We start from the raw sequence: 22,325 nt of genomic DNA, 5'->3' as shown, positions 1-22,325 counted from the left end.
GTTGCATTCCAGTCCCCCATCACTATTAAATTTTCATTTGCGATTTCCTGCGTGATTTCAACAATTAACGGCTTACTTCACGCTGTAGGAAACAAGAGATGACATCGGACCGCATCACAAGCTAAGTCCATTCCAATATAATATGATCGCATGAACTGGTTGCTTCAAAACAATTTTTGTGGCTTTGTGTAGCAAGCCTGAAACTTGCACTCAGAGTAGCTAGTTTTGTTGAAAGGTTTTCGTTCACTTACGTTTGCGCATACACTGCTTGTTAAACGTTTAACCTATTCACAAGCGCACTCATAAACAATCTTACAACAGTCGTCTTTAGTAAGACATAATGCAGGACGAATCGGAGATACAGTTAGCAAACTTCAAAGAAAGCGAACTAGGGAGAGGACTAATACTACGCGGTTTTGTGCGGCTGTTGATGCTCTTTCCCCAGAAAACCCAACGTTATGTTATCTAATAATCTTCAGCAAGCAGGGAAGAGATTTGCTTCACTGGAGAAAAAATTTACAAAGGACAAGAAACTGAAACAAATTTACGAGGTGCAAATGATAGAACACATCAAGAAGAAACATGTGGAAGTCACCCCTTCTGGACAGAAATTGCATGACACATTTTATCTGCCACATCATGCAGTAAAGAAAGAAAAGTTAGGTGTCATCAAATGGAGGATTGTATTTGATGGTTCGTCGCACGACCAGAATGCACATTCATTGACTGTGCTCTTTAGAAATAGGTCCTAATTTACTTCCTGACATTCTTTCAATATTACTGAGATATTATCTACATCAAGTACCCTTAATTGCCGATGTCAAACAAGCATTTCTACGGTTAGTTCTTCACAGGAAAGATGGAGATCCCACGAGGTTTTTTTGGTACAAAGTAATCGTAGATCAACAAGGAAACTATATTACAACTGACAAAAGGATTACATACCGCTTCACCCGGCTACCTTTCGGACTTACCTGCAGTCCGTTTCTTCTTGCAGCCATGCTGAAAGAACTTGCTGTAATGCACAAAACGAATTTTCCGCAAGCTGCTTTACTTGTTGAAGATAATATGTACATGGATGATTTTGTAGCAGGTACTAAAGATGACAATGCCGTAATTAACTTATATTATGAGCTTACATCACTCATGGGACAGATCAGTCTACCAATGGCAAAGTGGGCTACAAATTCAAGCCAACTGATTGGAATATGGCAATCAGAAGGTGTCATAAACACTACAGATGCAGAGGTACTGGGAGTCCACTGGAACACACAGACTGATACGCTCAGTGTTGTTCACAGCAATGTTACCGACAATGTTATAAATCGTCCTGCCACTAAGCAAGAAGTACTACGAAACACTGTTAGATTCTATGACCCACTGGGTTTGTTGTCGCCTGTGCCCCTCACTGCAAAAATAATTTTTTAAGAAATTTGGTCAAGAGGAATTGAATGGGATGAGCTTTTACCCCTTGAACTTAGCAAATGCTGGCGAATGTGGGTATCAACATTGCCATCATGTTCACACATAAAAGTGCCCTGATGGGTTGGTGTATCTGGAAACACTGAGCTAGAAATCCACGTCTTTTGTGACACATCAGAAAAGGCCTACGGAGCAGTCCTTTATGTACGGTGCACCACAACAAATATGGTATCAGTCCATTTAGTTTGCAGTAAAAACCGACTAGCTCCCATCAAAAAAATAACCCTTCCATGGCTGGAACTTCTAGTGACACTTCTTGGATCAAGACTACTTCATTATTTCTGTAAGGCCCCGAGCTATAATGCAAGTCGTGCAACATTGTGGACTGACTCAACTGTAGCCTTAGGATGGATACAACATGACCCTAATTGATGGAAAACCTTTGTGTCAAACTGTGTTACGGAAATACTACGAATCCGTCACAGTGGAGGCACTGCCCTGGTGACGAAAATCCAGCTGATCTAACTTCCAGAAGTACCACAGCAGATAAACTTCACCATGCTTCTGTATGGTTCCATGGACCTGTTTGGTTAGGAAAGAACAGAACACAGTGGCCTCGAATTTTACAGACGGAAGAGGACTCCTTGCAAGACAAGAAGAAATTAACAGACCAAGTCTTCATGGTACAAACAACGATTCCTATTTTAACAGCTACACGGTACAGTAGCTACTTCAAGCTGTTAAGAGTTACAGGATGGGTACTTCGCTTTAAACGGCACTTATTGAAAGAAAACAGAACATCTGGAGAACTGACAGCATCAGATTTGGGCGAAGCATGCACTTACTGGATTCAAGTTGTTCAACAGCAACATTTTGCGCTCGAACTGCATGCACTATACAACAACATGCCTCTACCACGTAATTCTCAGATAGCTCGCTACAACCCATTCTTGGATAATGGTCTCATTTGTCTCGGTGGACGGCTGCAGTTTGCAGAATTACCTAGAGATCAACGCCACCCGATTCTTCTTGAAGGACATCATCATTTCACACGTTTACTGATCCTACAGGCTCACATTTGTTTGCATCACCTTTGAGTAAACATAGAGTTATCTGAACTTAGAACAGAATTCTGGATCCTTAGAGCTCGACAGGCAATTATACATGTTCTACACAGTTGCCTACCTTGTAAGATGGTGAAAGCTGACGTGGTTCAACAAACTGAGGCTCGAAACTTCCTGACAGATTAAAACTGTGTGCCCAACCGAGACTCGAACTCGGTCCCAAGTTCAGCGCACACTCCGCTGCAGAGTGAAAATCTCATTCTGGAAACTGAGGCTCCATTACCAGCTGAACGAGTCTCACCACTGAAACCATTTACAGTAACAGGTATTGACTTTGCTGGTCCATTATATGTCAGACAAGGACATATTACGAAGAAAGCGTATATTGCTCTATTCACATGCACAACAACACAAGCCATACACCTGGAACTATGCTCAGATATGTCAACTGACAGATTTCTTCAAGCCCTACAAAGGTTTGTCGGAAGACGAGGAGCGCCCAGCACAATTTACACTGATAATGCTACTACATTCCATGCCACCCACTTAGAGCTGAAGGAGCTCTGGCAGGCTCTCATGGCAAGCAAGACGCACAAGTACCTCGCCCAGCAAGCCGTCACTTGGAAATTCATCGCCCCACACGCGCCTTGGTGGGGAGGATTCTGGGAACGGATGGTGGGATCTGTCAAATGCTGCCTGAGAAAAGTTTTAGGACAGTCACAGTTGGACGAAGAAGGTCTCAACACAATCCTGGTCAGCATAGAAGCAGCACTAAACTCTAGACCAATTATGCAAGCGGGAGAGGAATCTGAGCCAATGACGCCCACACATTTCCTTGTAGGTGATCGACTCACAACACTGCCTACTGGTCCAGAATCACCAGTTAGAAAGGACTTGTCCAAGGAATTTCAACAGCTGCAGAAGATGGTAGAACACTTCTGGAACAGGTGGGAGAAAGAATATCTGATCCTGCTCAAAAACTTCCATGAAACTCGTCAACCAAGGCCAGGTTCAGGAAGACTCCAGCTGGGTGATGTCGTTCTTCTACAAGAGGATGTTCGTCCACGACACATGTGGAGGAAGACATGGATAGAAGATCTTCATGAAGGAAAAGATGGGAAAATACGAACTGTAACCTTACGAACTTCAGAAGGATCCGTAATCTCACGTCCTGTTCAACTTGTCATTCCTCTAGAAGTTGACCAGGGTGAGGAGGGTCTTGCGGGTTGATATTTGTAATTATAGACACTCTGGAAATATTGATTATCCTTGAATTAATGTTTTATATTCCATGATGTACGTTCCTTGGGGAAAATAAATTAATGTTGTATTGGAATCATGGTGTTGTGTATCCGTAATAACAGGGATGTAGTCTTTCAGCCCTAATGTTCAATCTGTACATCGAAGAAGCAGTGATGGAAATAAAACAGAGATTCAGGAATGGAATTAAAATTCAAGGTGAAAGGATATCAATGACATTGCATTCCTGAGTGAAAGTGAAGAATAATTACACAATCTCCTGAATGGAATGAACAGTCCAATGATAAAGAATATGGATTGAGAGTAAATCAAAGAAAGATGAAAGTAATGAGAAGTAGCAGAAATGAGAATAGCAAGAAACTTAACATCAGGATTGGAGGCCACAAAGTAGACGAAGTTAAGGAATTCTACTACCTAGGCAGCAAAATAACCAATGATGGACGGAGCAAGGAGGACATCAAAAGCAGACTAGCAACGGCAATAAGGGCATTCCTCATCAGGAGAAGTCTACTAGTATCAAACATAGGCCTTAATTTGAGGAAGAAATTTCTGATAATATACATTTGGAGAACAGCATTGTAGGGTAGTGAAACATGGACTGTGACAATACCAGAACAGAAGAGAATGGAAGCATTTGAGATGTGGTGCTACAGACAAATATTGAAAATAAGGTAAACTGATAAGGTGCAAATTAACTACAAACACAGTTGCAACAATCCATGGAGAAACAATAGCTTGGGTAGCACAGATAGTAGTAGTCATTATAGAGTCACATAAATTGAACAGATGCAAGTATGTAGTTAAATCTTACTATCACAATACTGTGGATGTAGTATGAGAAGAGGGGACTGCACAAAAAGTGGAATAAAGTCCCAGGCCGTACATCCCAATGCACTTTACAGTGAACGGTTCTTAGAGTCATCTTCTTTATTAATAGACGTGGAAACATAAAAGATAGCAGTTCTGACAGTTTGCAGGCCCCTAACAGGAAATATTTAAAACTCTTCAGCCAGTTACAAAGGGTAATAATAAGACCTAGTAGAAATAATTGGAAAATAACTATATGTGGAGATGTCCATATTGATTTCATCTCACATAGCCGTGATAAAGGGCACTTAGTGTTGCTGATGTTCAAGTTTCATTTGATCCCACACTTATGTTCCCAACTAGAATGTAATTCATTTCTAAATCAAGCCCCCTTTCGTGAAATACATGCAAGTTTCGTAATAAATGGTTTATCTGACTGTGACTGTCATGTGACAGCAATAAAGTGGTGCCATCAATTGGGTTTTACTACGAAGGAAGACACAAGTGGGAGAGAATTGTAAAGACTGACTCGGTTACATTATTCAAAGAATTTACAGAATGAAATGGGAAGAAGCTTATCAAGAGCACACAATAAACAGCAGTTTCATTCTTTTGCAACTAAAAGTGCTGTTGCAAAAATCTTTCCATTTTTATCTGAATGGCCAAAATGATTTATCAACTATGTTTTTGAAGTTTGGAATATTTTGTGCAAAGGTAATTTGGAGTAGAATGAGATTTTCACTCTGCAGCGGAGTGTGCACTGATATGAAACTTCCTCACAGATTAAAACTGTGTGCCCGACCGAGACTCGAACTCGGGACCTTTGCCTTTCGCGGGCAAGTGCTCTACCATCTGAGCTACCAAAGCACGACTCACACCTGGTACTCACAGCTACCTTTCTTTCAGGAGTGCTAGTTCTGCAAGTTTCGCAGGAGAGCTTCTGTAAAGTTTGGAAGGTAGGAGACGAGATACTGGCAGAAGTAAAGCTGAGAGTACCGGGCATGAGTCGTGCTTCGGTAGCTCAGATGGTAGAGCACTTGCCCGCGAAAGGCAAAGGTCCCGAGTTCGAGTCTTGGTCGGGCACACAGTTTTAATCTGCCAGGAAGTTTCGTAATTTGGAGTATTTTTAACCATGGACAGAATAAACTAGGTAGCATTACATTCAAATAATTGAATTCATTTCACTCTTCCTAATAATACCTGAAAGCAAAAGTTAAAAAATAAACTATTGAAAGCAGGTGTGTAACACTTAGGTAATGCATATCACCAGACATCAGTTTGCTAAATCATCTATTAGAAATATCACAAAAAGCATTAGTTATTAATTTCATGATTCTAGTGTTTGATAGAAATAGCAGCTGAATAGCAGAAGAGGAGCAGCAGATACTCCTCCTTCTCAAAATACATTTTACTCTTACATACATAACCATAAATAGTGTTTTGGAAGTAACTCCAATAATTACCATAGGGGTAGATTAGCACCGGGCATAGTTTATTGATATAGTTCCAAGTACATCGTAAACTGTAGGTTCCCCTTTTAGCTACTCAGTTATGACCACGAGAGGTAGAGTAGGGGAAGAAATGTGTGTAGTCGCCGATTTTTGCATAGTGGAGGGGGAGGCGGAGAGATGGAATATAAATGTACGATGGTAGGTCTGTTGCTGGATCGTGATCATGCACTTCCCACTTCCCTCTGTTGTAGGTCTGCAAACCGAGGAGTGAGCAGATTGTTCCTCACTCACCCTACCCCACTGTGTCACAAGAAGCAGCAATAGGGTATTTCATGAAGTTGTACCAACTCTTCCACAGCACGCATTGTGAGTTACTGGCAATGCAGTGCGCAGTCATGCTGTGTTTATTTTGTCAAACTGCTTTAACAGTACGCGCAATACAGGTACGAATTGCTAATAATACTAAGGAAACAAACACACATGAATGGAACTGATGCGTGTGTTTGCACCCTGAGGGAAAACTGATTCTTAGCCATACTGTATGCAATTGAAGCATTTTTCCAGGAAAGGCACTGTCACTTTTCAGTTTACAGGCTGACTGTGCCTCGTTTCCAGTACTTTTATGTGAATAGACAAAATAATTTGACTGAATTTGGGTTTATATAGTGGCGTTATTTTTAGTTTGAGTACTTAATAGCAGATGTTAAGTGATGTTTTATGTAAAATTCATTCTTATAAACAATAACAATTTTTGTTGAAACTTCTGTGAGCAGCATACAGAAAATTCTGACCGGGGAGGTAAGAGTGTAGCAGTGGGTGCGGTGAAGGAGGGGGGGGGGGACCCTCCCTCATACCTCTATGCCCCTGCCTTCCAGACTGTCCACCCCCTCCCCCCCTCCTGAATGCAGTTTATCTAATAACATGGCAGTACTTCACTTAGACATGGTACGCACCTTGCCTCTGCACTACATCATGTGTGTGTGTGTGTGTGTGTGTGTGTGTGTGTGTGTGTGTGTGTTGTCTAATTCAGAAGGCCTTTTGGCTGAAATCTTACAGGTTTAGCAGTCTTTTGCCTGTCCACTATAGATTAGATTAGATTAACTTTCATTCCAATTGATCCGTAGTGAGGAGATCCTCCAGGATGTAGAACATGTCAGAAAAACAACAATACATGACAAATATTTACAACTCAAACATATTTTTTAATGAACACTATATGAAAGAATCATTTTACAAATACTAATGCATTGAATTTAAAATAAAAAAATTCTTTTTATTTATTTATAAGGTAGTAAATGTGTAATACAACTACTATAATACTTATGAATATAATAGAGGGAAACATTCCAAGAGGGGAAAAATATATCTAAAAACAAAGATGTTGTAACTTACCAAACGAAAGTGTTGGTATGTTGATAGAGGCAAAAAACACACACACAAATTACAAACTTTCGCAACCCACGGTTGCTTCATCAGGAAAGAGAGGAGGAGAGGGAAAGGATAAAGGATGTGGGTTTTAAGGGAGAGGGTAAGGAGTCATTCCAATCCCGGGAGTGGAAAGACTTACCTTAGAGGGGGAAAAGGACAAGTATACACTCGCACACACACACATATCCATCCGCACATATACAGACACAGGCAGACATATGTAATGACAAAGAGGTTGGGCAGAGGTGTCAGTCGAGGTGGAAGTACAGAGGCAAAGATGTTGTTGAATGACGAGGGGTGGCAACTTGAAATTTGCGGAGGCCTCAACCTCCGCTAATTTCAAGTTGCTGCCCCTCGTACATCACTTGTCATTCAACAACATCTTTGCCTCTGTTCTTCCGCCTCGACTGACATCTCTGCCCAACCTCTTTGTCTTCCCATCTGCCTGCGTCTGTATATGTGCGGTCCCACAGGCTCTGTATTGAGTGTTCCACTTTTTTTAGTCGCTATAAGTGGCCTAGCAGCAGCTGTAGGGCCGTCAGTGTTGCCCTCCTTATATGCTGACGATTTCTGCATTTGCTTCAGTTCCTCCACCATTGGTGTTGCTGAATACCGACTGCAGGGAGCCATTCGGAATGCGCAGTCATGGGCTCTCTCCCACAGGTTTCATTTCTCTGCTGACAAGACCTGTGTTTTGTATTTCTATCGGCGACGGACAGTCCATCCTGACCCTGCACTTTTTCTTGATGGCCATCCACTACAGGTAGTCGAAACGTATCGCTTTTTAGGACTGGTTTTTGACGCCCAGCTAACATGGCTCCCCCACATTCGTCAGTTTAAGCGAAAGTGCTGGCGGCATCTTAATGCCCTCCGCTGCCCTAGCTACACCACCTTGGGCGCAGATCGCTCTACATTGCTGCGGCTCTACAAAGCCCTACTTCAGTCACAATTTGCCTATGGGAGTGTAGCGTATGGTTCGTCAGCGCCCTCAGGATTCAAGTTGCTTGATCCTGTGCACCACTGCGGAGTCTGTCTAGCGACGGGCACTTTTCGAACGAGTCCAGGAGGCTGGAGTCCCTCCATTGTACATCAGGCGCCACCAACTGCTCGCCCACTATGCAGCGCATGTCAAAAGCTTGCCTCAGCATCCGAATTACTGTCTTTTGTTCCCAAACACAGTGGTTCATCTCCCGGAATGGCAGTGTCAGTCAGGGATAACGATCGCTGTTCGTGTCCGTTCCCTGTTGTCTGAACTCAAGTCATTTTCTTTACAGCATTTCGTGCGGGTCCATACACATATGCCTCTGTGGTGTATGCCTCGGCCGATACTACGGCTGGACCTTTCGCAATTCCATAAGGACTCCGTTCCTCCTGAGGCACTCCACAGTCAATTTTTATAGATCCGTGACGCATCCCAGGGTTCTGAAGTCATCTACACCAACGGCTCACTGGTTGCATAGGCTATGCCTGTGCTCACTCAGTGCATATCGAACAGTGCTCCTTGCTGGATGGCTGCAGTGTCTTCACTGCGGAGCTGGTGGCCATCTCTCATGCCCTTGAGCATATTTGTTCCTGCCCCGGTGTGTCCTACCTGGTCTGCAGTGATTTGCTCAGTGGTTTACAGGCCATTGATCAGTGCTACCCATGCCATCCTCTGGTAGCAACTACCCAGGAGTCGGTTTATGCCCTCGAACAATCTGATCGATCAGTAGTCTTTGTATGGACCCCGGGGCAAATTGGAATCCCAGGAAATGAGCTCGTTGACAGGCTGGCCAAACAGGCCACACATAAGCTGCTTCTGGTGATTGGAATACCCAAACCTGACCTCCGATTGGTGTTACGCCACAAGGGTCGCGGGATTTGGGATGCCGAATGGTGTTGATTAGTTATGCTCAGTAAACACCGCGCCATCAAGGAGAGCACAACTCAGTGGAAGTCTTCTCTGCAGGCTTCTCGCAGAGACTCTGTGGTCCTCTGCTGCCTTTGCAACCACCGCACTTGACTGATGCATGGCTATCTTCTCTGGCGTGAGGCCCCACCGTGTTGTCGCTGCGGCTCCCGTTTGACAGTGGTGGACCTTTTGGTGGACTGTCCACATCTAGCCACTCTAAGACGAAATTTTAATCTCCCTGACTCCCTTCCTTCGATTTTAGGAGACGATGCCTCCGCGGCTAACTTGGTTTTACATTTTCTACGTGACACTGGTTCTTATTCTTCGGTTTGAGTTTTAGTTCCTGTTCTTTGTCTCCCTGTGCTCTCTACCCTAGTACTTTTAGGTTAGAGATTTTAAAGTGTTGCAGAGAGGCTGGCTCATCCTTTCTTATCCTCGTTATCAGCCTTCCCAGGACATCTGCTCTACTGTTTTAAGCTCTTCTGGCTGTTTCTTGTATGTCTGTGCTTTTCTTGTGTTCTGTTGTCCCTAGTGTGTTCAGCTTTGTGGTTTTTTTGGTTTGTCCATCCAGAACTCCTGTGGTGTGTCTTGTTTGTTTTCCGTTTCATCCCATGGATTTAGTTCAATGGAACAAGAGGCCGATGACTACATAGTTTGGTCCCTTTAAACATCAAACCAACCAGCCAGCTGGAGTCTGTTCAAAATATAAATCCAAAGCAGAAAAAGGTGTTAATGCTTTTGCAATCCTCCTTTCTCCGCCCTCCTGTGGTGTGAGCATGGGATATTCATTCGGCAAAACCCTCCGTGGCACCCATGCATGTTTTTTGGACACCTGAAACATTTCCTTGTACAGAAACTGGCCATTCACTGCTCCATAAGAGCCACCGGGATAAGCAACTGTTCAGACACCACTCAGGGTTCGCATGCTGCCAGCAATGCTGCTGCAGCAGTGTTTTGGCGTTACACTGCTACTTTGTTTTGTTGCACAAATCAATTTCAGGACAAAGAAAGGAAAAAAGTTCAAATTTTAAAAATATTCTTATTGATTTAAATGAATTCTTAATAACAGATGATTCGAGCTCCAAAATTAATGACATCGTGGTATCAATGACTAAAGCTACAGATACGAAATTGATGTAGGCCTGAGTGATGTTGTTCCAGATGTTTTGTAATGAATCGGGCAGTTTCTCAATTTCGACCCATGAAAGCTCACACACTTTCATTTCAGTTGGGTTTAAGTCAGAGCTGTTGGCAGGCCATCCCACAACTGAGATATCTGGTGTATTGAGACAATCATGGATGGGCCAGGTGATGTGAGCCTGAACATTGCCCTGCATCAGTGTTAAGCATGGTCCAAACACTGCAGCCTCCAGAATGATGCACAGCTCCACTATCTTGTCCCAGTAGCATTGGACGTTTAACTGTGGAGGCGTCACTATGATGAGAGGTGTTTGCCTGTTTAATCTAATGCCCATCCAAACCATTGCACGTTAGCCCCTGAATGCGGATTGTGGGGAAATGACATCCCACTGTGCTAACAAATACAACCTGGCAACACAATGTGCACATGTAAAATTAGGCATCTTCATTGATGTATACAGGTGAATATGTGTTTCCCACAACTGTTTTTAAACTGTTTGCCCTGATACCTCTTGACCAGTAGCAGCAGCATTGCAGTTGGCTAGAACTGTGCTGTTACCGTCAGTCTCGGATTGCCTGCCACCCAATAGCTTGAACCTCCCATAGTGTGATTGCATTGCATTGTATTGTATTGTATGGCCTTTGGCCCATTGTCTTTGCAGCACCCTCCCTACCATCCTCTGTCACACAAGCACATTCCCAATGTGTTGCTGTGATGGGCCATCTCGAGACGGAGTAGTGGTCTGCCTAACCTCTGTGGAAGATGGCTATCAGCTAGGATGGTTATTATGGATGAGGTGTATCCCTTCATAGTTCTTCTGAGTAACTAATCTTTTCCCCAAGTCTTCGCCCCCTTCTTCCCATGGAGTACAACTGAGAATATACTGTTAAAAAGTTATTTATCGTCTTTATTATGTTCTAACTGTTTTGGTGTTAGAAACAAAGCCTGTGTCGTAACATAACAAAATACCTACCAACTTTTGTTTAAATTAGTTTGCAAGACCTCGACACATTGGCTGTGCTGTAATCACATGAGGAGGAAAAGTATTTGCTGTTGGAAAAACCAGGATGTAGTTGAAAATGTATCTTTACAATGAACAGACATCAAGTATGGTGCATGCCAGTTTAAAACTATTATTAAAGTATGTATATTCTCAAAAAAATTTCAGTGAGAGTGATGGTAAACAAGGAAAAGGGTGATTCAAATCAGTGTTTAGAAAACAGGGTCTTTTGGTTAGCTGCATAGAATAACAGCTCCCTCCTCCTCCCACGACCACCACCACGTTATTTATGTATTTTTAAAAGAATGTTTTGCCTTACTATTTATTTATATGCCTCAGTTTGGACCAAGATAAACTCATCTTTGACCTTGTGAATATATGTAGTTCTTTACTTCTGTAATGATTATGATATCACTGCTGTGTTTAAAGAAAGATAACATGAATCCTAAACCTTGAATAGCAACAAGTTAGAGGACTGAAGTAATTTTCCACCATTTTGTGTACAGAGAAAGGAATTACAGGCTGTGAATTATCATTGCAAATGTAATACAAGGAGAATAATTTGTATTTACAATTTATCTGCTTTGTGAGTTTGTACTATGAGGCCTGTTTGAAAAGTCTGTGCAAAGTCCAAGAGATGGCACCACTGGCGCATATTGAGGTCATGTTTAGTTAGTAGCATCTTTGGAAAGAACGCACTCCAAGTTTCAGCCATATTGGTCTATTTCTTTGTGTTTGGCATTCGCGTGAATCAAGGAAGTTGAGTGATTGTCAAAAAATGGACATAAAAGAATATTGTGTGGTGATTAAACATTACTTTATGAAAGGCAAAATGCGCCAGCAGACTAAAGAAAAGCTTGATAAACATTACGGTGACTTTACACCTTTGATTAGAACAATTTGTAAGTGGTTTCGAAATTTTCGGTGTGGCCATATGGGCACAAGTAATCCTGAACGTTCTGGACACCCTGTGGAGGTTACGACTCCAGAAATCATTGATAAAATCCATGATATGGTGATGAATGACAGAAGTGTTATGGTGCACGAGGTTGCTAGTGCTGCGGGCATCTCGAATTAACGGATACATAATAGTTTGCATAAACATTTGGACATGAGAAAGCAAGCTATCCGCAAGATGGCTTCTGCTATTGCTCATGCTTGACCAAAAACAGAATCATGTGAAGTGTTGCAAGGATGGTTTACAGCTGTTCAGGAAGAATTCGCAGGACTTAAAGTGTCATTTTGTCACTGTCGATGAAACATGGGTACATTACTATACTCCTGTGAACAAACAACAAACTTAACAATGGGTTACCAAGGGAGAATATGCACCAAAAAAGGCAAATACCATTCCTTCAGCCAGAAAAGACAGTAATTCGGATGTCTTTTGGGGTTCACAAGGAATAATCATCAACTATCTGGAAAAGGGTAAAACTATTACAGGTGCATATTATTCATCATTATTGGATTGTTTGAAAACCGAGCTGCAAGAAAAACGCCAGCGATTGGACCGCAAAAAAGTCCTTTTCCATCACGACAATGCACCAGCACACACCTCAGCAGTTGTGGTTGCAAAATTAATGGAAATAGGATTCCAACTCGTTTCACATCCCCCTTATTCTCCAGACTTGGCTCCCTCGGACTACTATTTGTTCCTCAATTTGAAGAAATTGCTGATAGGACAAAGATTTTATTCAAACGGGGAGGTCATTGCAGCAACTAATAGCTATTTTGCAGACTTGGACAATTCCTATTATTCAGAAGGGATCAACAAATTAGAACAGCATTGGACGAAGTGTATAAGTCTAAAAGGAGACTATGTCGAAAAATAAAAAAGGTTTACCCCAAACATGTAAGTAGTTTTTGTTTTTGCACAGACTTTTCAAACCCCCCTCGTAATTCTATTATGGTGTAGTAAAATTAGATAGTGACGTTAACTCTTTACTTTTTTTCAGCAAGGGAGATGTGGAAGAAGCATTTGGAAGACAGTTCAGTCACAGAAAATTTCATCCCAGATACAACTAGAGTTGAGGAAACAGCACACTGTTCAGAGAAATTTCTTGAGATGTCAAATTCTGGTCAGTATCTTTTGGCACATATGAGGGAGACTTCAAGAATTTCCCCTGGATCAGATGGTTCATCCTCTTTATCAGATAATAGTCATCAGCTCAAAAGCAGTTGTAAGAGAGGTCAACTTTCAAATTCAAATAATGAGGAACAAACAAATTCAAAGAATGCAATTGATTACAATGTTGATACGGACATACACTTAAGGAAGAAAAAGAAACCACGAACAAGTGGCAGAAAACCACAAATATATGATGACGCACTTGACATAAGCGAACACCATACTCAGACAAGAAGAGAAGGAGAGATGAGTAATAGCATGGAATCATCAGATACTAGTTTTTCCAAAAATAAAACACCAGAACATAAACTCAAGAAGAAGAAATATGCAGTAATAAAGCAGGATTTATTTGATATAACATCACCTACTGTTTTACATCAGACGAAGCAACTTATGAAAGATACTTGGAAGAAGACTGGTAATCTTAATGTAGATCCAGAAATCACCAAGAGTTGTGACCAACCAAAAATATTTGAATCAAGATCAAGTGCAGACTCTATTTTGAATGTGAGACCAAAAAATGCATTGAGGAAGAGGGTGCCAAGGGCTCATGGGAAAAATCCTTATGAATCTCTGATGGGTACCAGCAATAACGTTGATCCTATAGCTGAATTAGAAAATAAAACTGGAAATGTTTCTTCAGGATCAGCTAGTAGCATTGCTCCAGTACCTAAAAATGTCAGATACAATTTTAAGCAGATACATCTGAAGCGTTGTATGTTTGATTCAGTAGTTGAGAATCCTGTTGCTGAGGATTCTGTTCGGAACATGGAGGCGAATGTAGATGACCCATGTACCAGTGAGCAACAGAATAAAGATATTTCTGCTGAAATGGATGTTCGAAAAGCTCCTGCATTTGCCAAAATTGTTGGCAAAAGAAACAAAAAATATTTTCAGCCCAATTACTCTGAATCAGTTGTTGGAAATAATGATGGGAGTGCTGAGCAAAATATTGAGAAGCAGAACAATGATATTGCCTTGGCTGAGAATTATGCTGAAAATACATTGGCAGCTAGTATTTCTGCAGAAATGGATGTTCTGAAAGCTCCTGCATCTGCTAAAATCATTGGCAAAAGAAACAAAAAACATCTTCAGCCTAATTACTCTGAATTGGTTGTTGGAAATAATGATGAAAGTGCTGAGCAAAATATTGAGAAGCAGGACAGTTACATTGCCTTGGCTGAGAATTATGCAAAAAATACATTTGCAGGTAGTATTTCTGCAGAAATGGATGTTATGAAAGCTCCTGCATCTGCTAAAATTGTTGGTAAAAGAAACAAAAAACATCTTCAGCCCAATTACTCTGAATTAGCTGTTGGAAATAATGACAAAAGTGCTGAGCCCACTGTTGAGAAACAGCACAGTGATATTGCCTTGGATGAGAACTATGCCCAAAATGGATTGGCAGCTAATACAAAGGAAAGTGTAGAAGTTTCTGCTACAAATTTATTTATAATGAAGGTACTTGGAAAGAAAATTGATCCAGTGTCACCACACACATTCGAGCTTTCAGGAATGCAGGGGGATTCACATAAAAATCATAACTTAGAAGGTAGTAGACAAACAAATGATGGGGACTATAACCACTCAGTTGATATATTAGTTAAAAGAAAAGCCTTCCATGGCCTCAAACATACCTCTGAATATGATTGTCACACGTTACCTGAATTTGGCAGACCAGTGGAGTCACCTAGTTATTCTCTTACAATCTCTAAATTCAAACCAAAAATTACATCTTCTAAGATCGTTGTGGATAAAGATGAGATTATAGAACAGTGTCCACCTACTCTGGCTGCACTTCAGCAAGAGGCAACATCTAACATGTTAAAAGTAACTCATAAAGAGAAACAAACGTATCAGTCAGATAACCCCATTGCTCACCAGCCAAGAGTTTCAGATCATGAGAGTGAGGAAACTAAGTGTAAGGAAAGAAAGAAATGTTATAATAGTGTTTGTGACAACACTCTGTCATCAGATTTAACATTTGATCCAGACAATGTACCACATTCAACAATGGTGAAATCAAGCAGTAAGAAGGAACATCCACCTTCTGCCATGTGCAAAATAGAGACCAAAACGAGAAGGAGCCTGGCAGCTTCATTTCTGGAGTTAGCACATGTTTCCACAGAAAGTAGTGAAACAGTTAGGTCAGGGACAGAGAAGGCAGGTATCAGAAATAATAATTTCACATTAAATGGCAGGGAAAGTGGAAATGAACCAATTATTGAAAGTAAAATAAATGACAATGGAATGAAACACAGTGAATTAGAAACAAATGAGCATCACTCAAATACTGTAAGAAAAGATGCCAGTTTTGCTAACAAAATTCCTGTGCCAGAAAACTTAGATGCTGTGTCAGACCACAAACCCATTACAGAAAGCATTCCCTCAAATGTTTTGAATTTCCTAACATCAAACTACAGGACATCAGAACAGTCTGCTGGTGATAATGATGTTAGTCAAGTGTTCGGACATATGAGAAACAAAACTAAATACTTGGCAAAAAGTAGATCCATAAATTCTCAAGACGAATTAATCAATGCAGACAGTAAAAATGAGAAGAAAAAGCAAGGAAACAATAAAAGTGTTCCTGGTGAACTTGCAAACTCTCCTGATCATATTATATACCAAAAAATAATTAAGCCTCAAAATATGGGGTGTGATACCAAACAGAGTGTATCTTTGCCTGGTATGGGAAGCATTTCTTCATACTCTACTAGTAAAGCACAAGAAAAGTGTGACAATCATGCTGAAATTGACCAGATATCTCCATTTAACACATTTGCTCAGAAAATTTGTAATTCAGAAGTTGAAGAGCTTAATCTGAGAAAGAGTGACAAAGCAAGTTTGAGAGCTGAGAGGAGAAAGTCTTCAAATTATTCTTATGTGGCAGTTTCATCTAGTAAATTGATTGAGACAGATGTCTCAACTAGCAAAAAAGGCAGTAACGTGAGGAGTATCACCAAAATGACAGATGCTTCCATAGAAAATAAAACAGATTATGCTGTAGCACCTAATTTTAGTGAGGAACACTGTACATCGAAAGGAACACCAGAATTAAGAAAATTATCTTCTCCTTCTCTGTCAGCATCTCATATAAATAAAACATCTCACAAGGAAAACTTCTCCTTGAGCATTAAAAACAGCAGTGAAGTAAGAAAAAATGTGAACAAAAATTCAGCAGCTAACAATGTGTCAAATGCTAAAATTGTTATCTCAGATTCACCTCGTTTCTCTAAAGCAAATAATGGTAAAGGGCATGATGAGTACTTGAAAGACAGTTTCCACAGAAACAGACAAACCGAAAATGAGAAACAAAGTTTTACTGACACCCAACCACAACTGACAGATGATGATGATGCAAATGGTGCAGAAGGAGAGACATCAATGGTTATCGGAGGGTTAAGAGAATTGACTACACCACCTCGCTCAGCATCTCAGATAAATACATCTCACAAGGAAAACTTCTCGCCGAACACTGAAAACAGCAGTAAAGTGAGAAGTAAGGAAAACAACAAAAATGCAATAGTTAGCCCTCTTTCAAATGCTAAAATAATTCACTCAGTTTCATCTGGTCTGTCTAATGCAAATAATGATAAAACGCCAAATGATGACCACTTCAAAGACAGTATAAATAGAAACAGCCAAACGAGAAGTGAGAGACGAAGTTATGCGGACAACTATCCACAACCAGTGGTAGATAATGATGCAGATGGTACAGAGGAGGAGAGACCAGTGATTAACACAGCGCCTCTGGAGGAAAGTAAATGTATTATTCACCAGAAAAAATCGGATCTCAGGCAAACTCATGGTAAACCAACAGTACATGCTCGTTTCTTGCTTGACGGTGAACCGTATCACAAACCTAAACTGGCACGTCCAAAGCCTTGGATTAATCAGAGATTTTATAATCATATTTTACCAAAATTTGACGGAAAATTTGGTCTTAATAGTAGTGTAAAGTGTGAAGAGTTTGTAAAAGTACTTTGTACCGAAGTTACGGCTTGCATTCGTAAAAGAAAAAATTGGGATGTACATGTGTACAGTGTACAAAAGTTACTCAGAAAATACTTATCAGTAAACACTTATGCACACTTCCTTATATTTGGGGAAAAATATTTACCAGATGAGTTTATTTTCAAGGTGGGTCTGACATATGAAAAGCATTATAGAAATAAATGAGAATAATTGCATTTGTTGATGTATAATAGACTAATTACTGTAAGTCTGAGGATTTTTGAGTACCAGATCAAAATAAGGAGTGGCCAGTGGTTGTGTGGTCAAATCTCATAAGTGTTATCTCAAAGGAATTAATCAATTAAGAGGAAAATTGTGTCCTGGTATCATTCTTGGGTCTAATTTGTTAATAACAATTCTAAACTGTATATTATTTAACATATTTTATATGTTAATTAATCATAACAGTAAGTATATAATACCTCATTGGTTCTATATGTATGTAAATAGAGTCATAAAAATATTTATTTACATTGTACATTTATAACAATTGTTAATACATTTAACACTGTATGTGCCCATTCACTTGAATTAAAAATTACTGTAGTTATTTATATTATATACAAATATTGTTTCAGATGCATTGTATAGTGCAAGATTTTGTGATGTATTATATTATGAATACTAATACTGAGCTGTCACGTTGTACATGACAAGGGAGTGGTCAAGACGTGTCATAAGCAATCCTGTGTTGAAATTTATGTTCGTAAATTTTCCAGAAAAATCCATGTGCAATATTTCAGCTGTTGGCTTGCACTGGAAGCTGCTAAAAAAATGATGAAAAATGACTTTTCACATGTGGGTTCTGCACCTGAAACTATCTAAGCATACATCCCTGAAATCCATGGAACCCACAGAAAGTGGTCTCTGGGATTTGGAAAGAGGTTAGATATGCATTGTACATAATTAAATTGTGATACAGTGAAATGACTTTACTATTTCAGTGCCAATTTTAACTATAAACTTAACATTATGAACTAAAACATTAAATTTGAGTTTCTCTGCAGGTATTCTTCAGTGGAGTAGAAATAGTTGCCTAACAGAAAATTCTTTCACTCTTCAGCTCCACCAGCTGATTAGATGACATTCAATGTGCTCTGGTTGTTGATAGTGTATGTACCCAAGTACCTGTAAATTACGTCTGTGATCTATGTGTAGTTCTAAAATGTAACAATACATTCTGCTTCTTGGATTTCATTGTTTGAGAACCCTATTTTCATAGCTTGTGGAGTTCTACAAGCACTGAAGTGTATGTACTGGGTCTGCCATTTAGCTGTGAACCATTTACTGCTGTTTTTTGAATATGGCGACTGGACTACTTTTCATTCCTATACAAGTAGCATTTGTAAAAAGGACAAAATCTGCATCTTATGAAACAACAAGTAGAAGATCGTTTATATATGTCAGAAACGAGAGAGGACCGCAAATTGAACCTTGTGGTAAACTGTTCCCTTAAAATTCTGAGTGCCTGTTGTCATCTGATTGACATGGAACTGCAGCTCATTGCTTTCTGTCATTCAGATAGGAAAAAAAACCACAAACCTGCCATCTCTGACTTTCCATAATATTTTAACTCTTGTGTTAGGATATTGTGGTTCACAGAGTCAAAAGCTGTGACTAGGAGGTCGCGCCTGGCTATCTAAGGTATCTCCAGACACATCTTGGGCCTGGAATCTCATTGACTGGAATAGAATTGTCTTGATGAGTCCCACTTTGAATTAAACCACAATGATCAGCAAAGCAGTGTCTGGGGACACCACAGACAGCAGTGGATATCAATGTGACTTGTCACCTGCCATATGGCCTGACAGCCAGGAGGGGTGGTCTGTGGTGCCATATTTTTATCCCCCCATAGCAGAATCCTTACAGCACAGTAGTTTGTCAAAAATATTCTATGCCCTGTTTTGTGACCCTACAAGACAAGCCATCTTGGGCTTTCCTTTCAGCAAGATAATTCCCTCCCGCACATGGCAGCAAGGTCACTGTGTCTCCCCAATCGAGAACATTTAGAGTAGGGGTTGGCAAGTAATTTTAGATGGAGTCTGGATACTTTTAAAATTTTTATCAAGGTCCAGAAGAGAAACCTCATATTCCTTACAAACCTTTTATTTTAATTTTCACTCACAAAAAATATGAAATACATTAAATAGGCATATTTGTATTCAAAAGTCCAGAAAAATCTCATATTCCATACTATTTTTTTTTACTTTAATTTTCACTCTCATACTAACATGAAATACAATACAGACATATTTGTATTAAAAAAATACAGAAAAAAACATACTCTGTATTATTTTTTATTTTGATTTTCACTCACAAAATATGAAATACAAGAAATAAGCATATTTGTATAAAAATCAATGAGAGAAATTACATTTGTGGTCTTGAGCCAGTTTAAACAAAGGTTCAGGTGGGGAGCAGCTTATGTGGGTAGTGTCTTCAAGGTGGGCAGCTGTTAATCTGGAGTGGCATTTGTTCATCAAAACAATCATTTCTGAATGTGAAATTTCATATAGGAAACATTCCACGTGGGAAAAATATACATAAAAAACAAAGATTCTGTAACTTACCAAAAGAGAAAGCGCTGGTATGTTGACACACACACACACACACACACACACACACACACACACACACACAAATATTCAAGCTTTCGCAACCCAAGGTTGCTTCATCAGGAAAGAGAGAAGGAGAGGGAAAGACGAAAGGATGTGGTTTTTAAGGGAGAGGGTAAGGAGTCATTCCAATCCCGGGAGCGGAAAGACTTACCTTAGGAGGAAAAACATATATACTCAATAATACGTAACTTACTTCCAAACCATAACCAAAAAATTTTTTTATTGCTTTCAACACTACCGCTGCTATAAAAGCCCCCGTTCACAGTTTACAAACATTTCTCATGTAACCTCATGAATACTACTTCACAGCTTCAGTTCCTTTCACATATTAAACAACCATTTCGGCTAGTTCTAACAACTTTCGCTTTATTTCCATTCCCGTTTTTCCCACATCACCGATCATTTTTTAGCAGCTTCCCACAGGTTTTAACGTTATTATTCCTTCATCTGACAATTGTTAGCCTCATTTTCATAATCTGCCACCACATAACCAGCCCTTTTAATACATTTACATGCAGTTTTTTCTGAAATTTTCCCGAATTTCTTCACCCTTTAACGTGTTTTGAAGGCAATACAACTACCTAACCTTTGTGCACATCATTGTTTACCAACCTAAGTTCACCACAGGATCAACATAGCTCAACTTTAACCAACACTTTTTTGACCTTTTTCACACCAGAACGACAGTTGCTGTCTAGTTCACCTTATCTCTCCCCATATATTTTTATTTTCATTTTAGCCTTATGTTACACTTTCCACCTTCTAAATACCATGTCACCCTCACAACATCCCCACAACGACTCCATTAAGTTTTATTTACATTCCCTCCACAAACATGCCTTTGCCCTAGCCAGATTACGCTCCCATATTTTATTTACTCAGGCTTTTCTGAAATTTGGCATTACCCCCAAAGGCCTCACACTTAAAGTTCCCATCTCTGGCTGTAACCCTTTTTTCCATAAGTCCCTATACCAGTTCCAAACCGAACAATCCATAGCCCTCACCCGCCTAATCCTTTACCTACACATCAACTCAGCCAATGAAAACACCCGTCAACTCTTATCCCTAATCAAAGTCCTCAATCTTTCCTCTCCCACATCCACACCCGCTGTTCAGAGCATCCTCCTACAGGCCAATCACAAATTAGAACAGCATGCCACCCGCCACCTCAAAAAACTATCCAATCTCCTGGTTTCCCACCTCCGGAAAGGCAACTCATTCACCCTCCATAACCTTTCCAACAAACTTCAACCTCCTCTCATTGCACACAGAGCCAGTCTCTCCCATCTACTCAATCTCCCACTTCCAGCTCCACTCCCACAAAAACCTCAAAATTCTAATCAACACAATCTGGAACCACAACACCCCAATTCAGTAGTTAACCTTTCGTCCAAACCTCTCTCCCAATCCGAAACCTCTGTCCTATCCAAAGGCCTCACATTCAGCCCTACTCTCAGATTCAACCAAACAGCCCTCGTCAAAGATTTACTGTCGTACACTCGTAGTCTCAGCTGGAAATATCACTTTGCCACGAAGACAAATAATCCTAATCCTACTCCTAATGATCCAACTCCCCAAGACACTATCCAAATTGAACCCTGCCTGGAACAGTTCCGTCCTCCATCACAGCGAGACCCATCTCCTCTTCCTCAAAATCACCCTCCCCAAACCTTCCAGGAATTTCTCACTTCCAGCCTTGCCTCTCAGTCTTTCTTGAAAAACCTTAATCCTACTCCCAACATCACCACAGCTGAAGCCCAGGCTATCCATGATCTGAAGGCTGACCGATCCATCGTCATTCTTCTGGCTGACAAGGGTTCCACGACCGTGGTACTTGATTGTCGGGAGTATGTGGCTGAGGGACTGCGTCAGCTTGCAGACAACACTACATACAAAGTTTGCCAAGGTAATCCCATTCCTGATGCCCAGGTGGAGCTTCAAGGAATCCTCAGAATCTTAGGCCCCCTACAAAACCTTTCACCTGACTCCATCAACCTCCTGACCCCACCACCACCACACACCCCTACCTTCTACCTACTTCCTAAAATTCACAAACCCAAACATCGTGGCCACCCCATTGTAGCTGGTTACCAAGCCC

At 40.5% G+C, this 22,325-nt stretch overlaps 1 protein-coding gene across 2 annotated transcripts in view; it reads left to right on the top strand.

Moving 5' to 3' along the window:
• The window catches only part of LOC124595776, a 37,756-nt gene extending 18,955 nt beyond the window's left edge, over window positions 1–18,801 (top strand). The window contains exons 4-6 of one of the 2 annotated variants that reach the window (XR_006978243.1): window positions 13,420–17,735; window positions 18,329–18,493; window positions 18,617–18,801. Coding sequence is in view for 1 of the 2 variants with exons in the window: in XM_047134662.1 (XP_046990618.1) it covers window positions 13,420–17,735; window positions 18,329–18,379 (4,367 nt within the window). In the remaining variant the exon portion in view is untranslated. Of the gene's footprint in view, window positions 1–13,419; window positions 17,736–18,328 lie in introns of both variants that reach the window. The other variant, XM_047134662.1, reaches the window with a different exon arrangement.
• The last annotated feature ends 3,524 nt before the right edge of the window (window positions 18,802–22,325 follow it).

The sequence above is a fragment of the Schistocerca americana genome, chromosome 2 (assembly GCF_021461395.2).
Source record: "Schistocerca americana isolate TAMUIC-IGC-003095 chromosome 2, iqSchAmer2.1, whole genome shotgun sequence".
NCBI lineage: Eukaryota > Metazoa > Arthropoda > Insecta > Orthoptera > Acrididae > Schistocerca > Schistocerca americana.
Note: the sequence above shows the minus strand (reverse complement) of the source record. Positions and strands in the feature narration are given on the sequence as shown.